The 8,712-nt window shown below is 45.5% G+C and overlaps 2 protein-coding genes across 2 annotated transcripts; both read left to right on the top strand.

The window, feature by feature from the left end:
• Nucleotides 1-1,379: 1,379 nt before the first annotated feature.
• Nucleotides 1,380-2,114, top strand: K452DRAFT_303692 (uncharacterized protein; the record flags this gene model as incomplete). Its single annotated transcript, XM_033542759.1, has 2 exons — nucleotides 1,380-1,392; nucleotides 1,840-2,114. 2 exons carry the CDS (start codon nucleotides 1,380-1,382, stop codon nucleotides 2,112-2,114), a joined length of 288 nt encoding a protein of 95 aa, XP_033390955.1.
• A 6,205-nt stretch (nucleotides 2,115-8,319) lies between these two features.
• K452DRAFT_197045 (uncharacterized protein) lies at nucleotides 8,320-8,670 on the top strand (the record flags this gene model as incomplete). The annotated part of the gene is made up of 1 exon (XM_033535972.1): nucleotides 8,320-8,670. A coding segment is annotated over one exon (351 nt), but the record flags the coding sequence as incomplete, so codon positions are not given.
• Nucleotides 8,671-8,712: the final 42 nt, after the last annotated feature.

The following is an 8,712-nucleotide window of genomic DNA, read 5'->3' as shown; positions in this document are numbered from 1 at the left end:
AAAGAAGACACACGAGCAGGAGTTAGAGGAAAACTCACTGCGAAAAGAGCCTACAGAGACGCTTCGTCCGCGATATACTACCCTAACAGCGTAAGCCGTAGGCAGCGTGGCACGTCCTATGCCCCTAGGGAGGCTACAGGGCATACGGTAGCAAGTACATAGTCGAACCGCGCGTAGACCCGCCGGACGTTAAATAGCAATCAATCAATCAATTAATCAAGGTAAACCCTTCGAACCAATTCACCCGCTAGGCAATTCCAACGCCTAGGCTAAAGAGGCCTCGTTACAATAATTAGGCCGTACTCCTAAGGCTACGGGTACTAGCTAATACGCCCGGCCAATCCTAGTAACAACGGGCTATTTAATTAGCTACTATACTACGAAATAGAGATAATAATATCTCCCTAGAATAGGTCCTAGGCTACGTTAACGTCCCTAGAAACGAAAGAGCGGATAAACTCGCTAAAAAAGCTACCCTACTTATACCTCGAGAGAAAAATACTAGCTATACGTACTATAGTATACTAGTAAAGGCTAAAATCTATACGGCGTAGGAGGAGTAGCTTAGATCTACCCTACCGATGTAACGAGGCCTCTTTAGCCTAGGCGTTGGAATTGCCTAGCGGGTGAATAGGTTCGAAGGGTTTACCTTAAAGGATAAGAAGTGTAGGAAGTTGAGAGATAAGTTACGTGAAGGATCGGGTGTAGGCGTATTACTATTAACCTTTGGTAGAGATTGATACTTTGAGTTGACTACGAAGGTCCTATCTACTGCTAGAGAGCGTGGTCTAAATATATATAGGAGATGCTAATAATCTGGGTTCTAACCCTTGGATTAGGAGGGTTGGATTAAAGATATAGGATTACTGTAATCTATTGGTCCGTGCGTCTTTCGGATTAGAGACGTTGGATTACTATAATCTAAGGTAGGTCCTGTACGTGACCTTGGTGCCGCTTTTCTACTAGCTAGCTTCCTGCGACCTGATAACCTTTCTTCTTGTTATAGAGCGGACGCGATAAGTTCCTTGTCCTGAATCGCTCTATAAGTCTGTTGTTGGTCTGCTGCTTTTGCCCTTGTGGACGATAATCCCCTATGGGCTTCTTGGGGTTGTGGCCTTAGTTCCCTTGCGGCTTTTGCCTAGTACGTGTCTGCTGGTGCCCTGCGGGACGCGGGCCCTTGTGGTTACTAAGCCCTTAAGGTCTCTAGGCCCGTGTGGGCCTTCTTCCTATAAGGTCTTCTCGACCCTGCGGGTTGATTTTCCTTGCGGTCTATAATACTATCCCCCCCCTTAAGGATCTTCGGCCCGAAGATTTTCCTCTTGGCCTATATCTTTCTTGTTCGTCGTTTATTTGCTTTTCCTTCTGTAAGTATTTTCGCTATGTCTTTGAAGCGTAAGCGTGATTCTTAGAAAGCTGAACGCGAGGTTCTTGCTGATAAGGTGGATTCCTTAGGGGCTGTAATGCCTGTTCCTTGTTTATAATGTTTGCTGGCCGATGCCTAGCGGAAACCTGAGGATTCCCCTGTGGTTTGCAAGGTGGCTTTAGGGTTTTCGCGATGTGGCGAGTGTTGTCGCCGTGGTCGTACTGGTTGTGATGCTAGTAGTTTAGAAGATTCTGACTGTTCGCCTCTCTTTCCGCTATACGTGCCGTTACTAATTTGTATATTAGTTGAGCGTCTTCGCCGTGCTTTGGACAAGGCTCGTTCTGAGCGTGCTTCTTTTGAAGAGTAGTTGTAAAAGGCCGCGAATGGTCTTTCCTGTGCTCGGAAGTAGTAAGAGATGCTGGAACGTCGGGCTGCCCTGATGCTTTAGCGTAAGTCTGACGCCATCGATGCTTTAGGTGAGCTAGAGGAATTAGAGTCGGGGGCATCGTTTGACCCTAAGAACGAGGACTGCGATCGATATGCAAAGCGTTTGCGTGGCGAGTCCTTAGCTGATACCTCTGTGGGTCCTGCGGATGTGGGTTCTCCTGGGGCTGGTTCTGCTGCGCCTCCTGAGACGTCGGAGCCGGTGGATTTCGCGCGGATGCCTGCCTTCTGGGAGGTTGATCCGTTTCCTGGCGAATTTGACGTGTCGGCTTTGGGCGATCTGGATTTCGGCGGTGGAATTCTCTAATAAGTTCTTAATATCCGTCGCAGTTCTTAGGTAGTTCCTAGGTATTATCCTAATTTCCTTCCTATTTTAAGAGATAGCGGAATTGACCGTTGACGTATCCGCTGTCTAGGACTTTCTCGACTATCTATTCTTGGTTTTCGTCGGCGTTAGGGTTTTCCGGTATTATTTCTTCTGTCTACTATACTGTAGTAGCGTTTTCTAGTGCCGATTCTAGTAGTGCGATATAGAAGACTAGGTGGATTTTCATTGTGTCCGGTAGTTTAAGACGATAGTTGACTTTTCTAATTTGTTCGTCAACTTCGAATGGTCCCGTTTTCTTAAAGTCTAATTTGTTATTGGGCCGTTTTGTCCGGATATTTTTTCTAAGGAGATATACTTTATCCCCCTTCTTAAAGGTCGGTGCCTCCTGGTGCCGCCTATTATAGTATTTTAATATTAGAAATCCGTTGTATTCTATGTCGAGGCTTAACTGTCGGTGTAGTTCTTTTAGCTGGTCTGCTTTTAGGATTCCTTTCTAGGCGAGGGATTAGCTTGGTTGCGGCTTATTATAGGCCGTTGGTTTGTATCCGTAATTGGCATAAAACGGCGATTCCTGGGTGGTGGCTGCTTTGGCGCTGTTATACGCGAATTGGGCAAGAGGTAAAAGTTCTACCTAGTTATCTTATGCGTAATTGATATAGTAGCGTAAGTGCTGTTCTAGGGTCTGGTTTATTCGTTCCGTTTATCCGTCTGTTTGTAGATGTGCCGTTGTAGACATCTTGTGTTTTAAACCAAGCTGACGGGTGAGAGTCTACTAGAATCGGGATGTGAATAGTTTGTCCCTGTCTGATACTAGCTCTTCTGGTAACCCGTGATTGCCGAGGATTGTCCTAAGGAACGTGTAGGCGAGTTCTTCCGCGTTCGCCGTCTTGAGGTAAGGTAGGTAGTACGCGTATTTGGTGAGCCTATCGACGATGACGAGTATCGAATCGTATTTTACCCTGGTGAGTAGCTCCTTCGAGGGTGGTAGATCCGTGATGAAGTCTAACGAGATCGACTACTATAGTCGCTTAGGTGCCTTAAGTGGCTGTAGTAGTCTATGAGGAGCGTGTCTCGCTGCTTTGCTTCGGATGTAAAGATCGTACTGCGAGATTACTCGTTGAACTGTTTTCCTGAGGCCTGGGAAGTAGAAGTGCCGGGTGATTCGTTCGATTGTCTTGTCGGTTCCTTGGTAACCGTGTGCTAGTAGCTTATAGATATCTTTAACTAGACCTTCTCTAAGTGTTCTTGGTACGTAGACTAATCCTAAGAATAGGATTGTTCCGTCTATATCTTTACTAACCCTCGGGTCGTCTTTTATATCTATAAGTTCTTATGCTATTGTATCGTAGCTGTATTCCTATCGAATTTTCTCGAGCTAGGAATTGTTTTCGAGTCTAATCGTCGGTGCTAATTGTCTGCTTGGGACGTATCTATCTGGTTCTATATTGAACTAGTATCGTTCCGTGCGGTATACCGGGGCGACTACCCTTACAGGTTCTAAGGAACTATCCTTATTCTTTTATAGTACTGCTGGCTGAATACCGGGTTTTCCTGCGAGGTAATCGGCTCTCCTGCTTAACGTATCGGCTCTGGCGTTCTTAGATCCCTTTCTATAGGTGATCTTTATGTTATAGGATGCTAATTCTTCAGCCTACCTAACCTGTCTTCGGGTTAATTCCTTAGTAGTAGTAAAGTAAGTCAGGTTCTTATAATCGTAATAAACTATAACCTAGTATTTTGCCCCTTTAAGGTAGTGTCTCTATTCTTTAAAAGCCGTAATAATGGCTAGGAGTTCCTTGTTATAGATATCGTAATTTAGCTCCGGCGGGGTTATCTTTCGTAAGTAATACGCGATAGGGTGGAGTTTTCCTTATTCGTCCGGTTAGCTGATATAAGCTCTAATAGCGTAGTTAGAAGCGTTAGTTTCGATAACGATCGGCAGCTCCGGATTATAGATCCTAAGAACGGGAGCTTCGTAGAATATTCGTTTTAGCGAATCGAAGGCGATTTGCTGAGCTTCTCCCTAGTTAAATCCGTACTCTTTTCGTACGAGTCTTGTAAGGGGTTCTAAGACTTCGGCGTATTTCTAGATAAATTTCCGGTAAAAGTTAGTAAATCTAAGAAAGGATTGTACTTCTTTAACGGTTCTAGGTATTAGCTAGTCTTGTATAGTATCTAGCTTCTTTTCGTCCATCTCTACGTGTCCTGGTAAGATGATAAAGCCTAGAAATTCCGTCCTTTAGACGTGCTATTCGCACTTTTCTGGTGTAACCTGTAGGTCTTTACCTTATAGTGCCTGGAATACTTTCCTAACGTGTTCTTTATACTCTTCTAGGGTCTCCGAATAGATGAGTATATTATCTAGGTAAGCTATATAGAAGACGTCTAGGTAGTCGCGTAACGTATTATTAACTAGACTTTAAAACGTTCCTAGGGCGTTCGTAAGACTAAAGGGTATAACCGTATACTCGTAATATCCTAGGCGGGTTCTAAACGCGGTTTTCTATTCTTCCCCTTCCTTTATGCGTACTAAGTAGTAGCCTTCTCGAAGGTCGAGTTTCGTGAAGTATTTTGCCGTTCGTAGCTTATCTTAGAGCTCGGTAATTAACGGTAGTAGGTACCGGTTTTTTATAGTGATATCGTTTAACTGACGATAATTAATATAGAGGCGTAGTTTACTATTCTTCTTTAGAACGAAGAGGATTGGGTATCCGGCTAGCGAGCTTGATGGCCTAATATAGCCGCGTTCGAGGTTCTTGTCTAGGTAGTCTCTAAGTACTCCGCTTTCTTTTTCGGATAGCGCGTAGATGGGCTTAAACGCTGGCTGCGTGCCTGGCAATAAGGGTATCTCGTGATCCTATGGCTTATGTTCCGGTAGTTAGCCTTTGCCTCTTTCTTGGAAAATTGCTTGGTAATCCTAGTATTCTTCTGGTACCGTTTCTAATTCTGGAATAGGCGGTTTCTGCTCTCGCTTTGGAGGCGTACTAGGCTGGTGCATTCCTTTCGCAGGTATGGGTTTTCCCCCTAGTGGGTAACCTTCTTTGATCCTGTCCGGATTATCCCCGATGGCCGGTTTTAGCCCGTCGGTTGTTGGCCTATTGGCCTGTATGTGTGCTAGAATTCGTTTTTCCGTTTCTTAACTGGGCTTTAAATACATTATGTAGATCTTTTCTCCCCTGCGTCTTATTCGTTTAAGCGCTGCGGCGGAGATTTCCTTGACTTCGATTGGTTCGGAGGATCCGGGTTTTTGTTCCGAGGAATCCTTTTAGGAAGCGCGCGTACTATTCGGTCCGTTTCGAACGCTTGGTCCTCTGGAGCTCTGGTACTTATAGCTCTGGCTTCTCTGGTTCTGGCTACCTTGGCTCTGACTCTTAAGCTCTGGCTCTTTCCTCTAGCTCTCTGGGCTCTCGCTTGCGTGGCTCTCGGTTTTCCGCTGGGCTTCTATAAGGTGTCGGTTATAATCTTCGTCCGGGAACGTGATTTCTCCTATTCTCTATCGAATGTAAGGTTTATGTGTTCTCAACTATGGTATTCCTAAGATTATATTATAGGAGGCGATGGTTGTAACATCTAGGTTGATTTTCTCCTTGTGTGGTCTAATAGTAAGGGTTGATTGGTTAGTTTTAATTCGTACCTATCCTTTCCCGTATGTAGAGGGTGTTCCGTTAACCGTATTAAGCGCGTAGGGTTCGTCCTTAGCTTGGTATAGTAGGTGATTTTTGATGACGAAAGCGGGACTGATAAAGTTACCGCTTGCTCCGCTGTCTATTATAATCCTAGCGCTTTTCCTATTGATTTTGGCGGTAATTACAAGGTGTTTCTAAAGGTTCGTTCCGGTAGGTATGGTTCCGTTTACTGTTCTGATCGCCTAGTTTAGGGACTTAGACTTCGGCCCCTGCAAGGGTCCCGTTGGTTGCTGTGCAGGGCCGTCTAGTTTTTTGACTGTCTCTTCTTAGAACCTTAACGGCTCGATTGGGGCGTATTATCGTAGAAGTCGCCCGTATCGCTGTCGACTAGTAGGGAATCTTCCGGTAGTTCTTCTACGAATCCGTAGATTTCTTCCTTAGTAGGTGTTTCCTATTTATCCGTCCTGCGTGTCCTTTTAGCGTTTTGTTTCTTTAGCTTGTGTGGGAACTATCCTGTTACTAATTTCTAACTTTGGTGGATTTGGTAATTGTCGTTATAGTATATAGTCTAGCTGATCGTTCCGTGCTCGGGTTCTTTCCGGGCTGCTACTGACGTAGTTCGGTTAGTAGCGGCGGCTCCTTTCCCCTTGTCTTTATTTCGCGGGTTCTGCGGGCAACTATGTCCGGGTTCCTATTTGTTACTATAGTGGATATAGAGGTTCTTATTAAACCTTTCTTTTTGCTGGTCGGTCTACTTGCTGTGGGTTTTGCGGTTGTTCTTTCCTTTTTTACCTTTATCCTTGTTGTCCCGGGATGAGCTGTCTAATTCTATGGCGTTACCTCCTTCCTGAGTGTGTCTTAGTCTTATGGATCGGGATGTGTTGGCTTGCTTATCCTATCCGCGCTGTAAGCGGCGTCGGTCTAGTATGGTGGCGAGTTGAATTATTTCCGCAAGATTGTCGGGTTCCTCGTGGTAGGTTATTGCTTCCTGAATTTCGTCCTTTAATCCTTGGGTATAGAACGTCCTGAGCGTGTAGTCGGTATGATGTCTAGCTACGTACGCTGCGTTCTGGAAATCGGTGGTATATTCTAGTACTGACTTCTTTTGCTTTAGGGTTTGAAGTGTTCTTGTGGCTTTGCGGGTTTTATCGATGTCCGCGAAGGCTTCCTTGAGGTATTTGACGAAGGTTCGGTAGTCGTTAAAGACCTCCTGGGTTCGATCGGTCCGTTCCTATAGTTGTTTTTCCTGACGTTCTCTTTTTATTAGGCGGAACTATTTCTCCGCTGCGCCGCGTAGATAGGTGCTAGCGTATAGGACTTTTTCTTCGTCGTCGGTGAATTGTCCGCGTGAGAAGTGGAGGTAGTCGTCTAATTGAGTAAGGAAGTTCTGGGTCTTGTGCCGGTCTCTATAATAGAGATTAGGCTTTGGAACCTTAGCGTAGGACGTAGCTGGTGTAGCTGGGGCTGTTGCAGCGACGGGTGCGGGCGGAGGACGAGCCGGTTAAGCTCCCTATAGTGGGGCTGCTGGGGCTGTGCCTTCCTGCGCTGGTGGACCTGTCTGTGGAACTTGTCCCTGATTGATGCGGGCTCGGAGGCGTGTATTCTCCTGTATCTGATCGTTTAGTTGCGACTGGAGGTTGGCTATCTGTCCCTGCATGCCTTGTATTATAGTAAAGATATCGTCTAGGGTCGTGGAGTTCCTTTGCTGCTGTTGCTGCTGCTGGGGGTTACTGCTGCCGTCGTTTATGTCGACTGTCGATATCTTATCCTGTCTGGGTTAGATAGGACGGGGTGATACTTTACTGATTGATCTTAACTCGGTATTGAGCCTTCCTTCCTTCTTGCAAGGAGGGTGGTTAAAGTGTAACGAGGCCTCTTTAGCCTAGGCGTTGGAATTGCCTAGCGGGTGAATAGGTTCGAAGGGTTTACCTTGAAGGATAAGAAGTATAGGAAGTTGAGAGATAAGTTACGTGAAGGATCGGGTGTAGGCGTGTTACTATTAACCTTTAGTAGAGATTAATACTTTGAGTTGACTACGAAGGTCCTATCTACTGCTAGAGAGCGTGGTCTAAATACATGTAGGAGATGCTAATAATCTGGGTTCTAACCCTTAGATTAGGAGGGTTAGATTAAAGATATAGGATTACTATAATCTATTAGTCCGTGCGTCTTTCGGATTAGAGACGTTGGATTACTATAATCTAAGGTGGGTCCTGCACGTGACCTTAGTACCGCTTTTCTGCCAGCTAGCTTCCTACGACCTGATAACCTTCCTTCTTATTATAGAGCGGACGCGATAAGTTCCTTGTCCTAAATCGCTCTATAAGTCTGTTATTAGTCTGCTGCTTTTGCCCTTGTAGACGATAATCCCCTATAGGCTTCTTAGGGTTGTGGCCTTAGTTCCCTTGCGGCTTTTACCTAGTACGTGTCTGCTAGTACCCTGCGGGACGCGGGCCCTTGTAGTTACTAAGCCCTTAAGGTCTCTAGGCCCGTGTGGGCCTTCTTCCCATAAGGTCTTCTCGACCCTGCGGGTTAATTTTCCTTGCGGTCCATAATAACCGAGTTCCTACGCTAAGACATTTCCACTAGTAGCAAAGCGCAGCTATAAACCGCCCTCTAACGAGCGCGAAATAGCCTCCGCTTTCTATCAACTAAAGCTAGGACACGGCTACTTTAAGTCCTACCTTCATCGATTTAACCATACTACTACGGATAAGTATCGATACTCAGGAACGGCAATCCAGACACCGGAACACCTCCTACTAAAATACCCTCTATTTAGGCCCCAACGGGCTCATCTAAAGGACACTTTAAGACAAAACAACCCGAACTTTAAGGATCTTTTCTCCGAAACAAAGAACATTACGGCTACAGTCCAATTTCTTAAATCTACTAAGGTTACTACGCGCTTATAGTACCTTACCGACGCCTCTAACGAGGTATAAAAACGT

The sequence above is a fragment of the Aplosporella prunicola genome, assembly GCF_010093885.1.
Source record: "Aplosporella prunicola CBS 121167 unplaced genomic scaffold K452scaffold_147, whole genome shotgun sequence".
NCBI lineage: Eukaryota > Fungi > Ascomycota > Dothideomycetes > Botryosphaeriales > Aplosporellaceae > Aplosporella > Aplosporella prunicola.
Note: the sequence above shows the minus strand (reverse complement) of the source record. Positions and strands in the feature narration are given on the sequence as shown.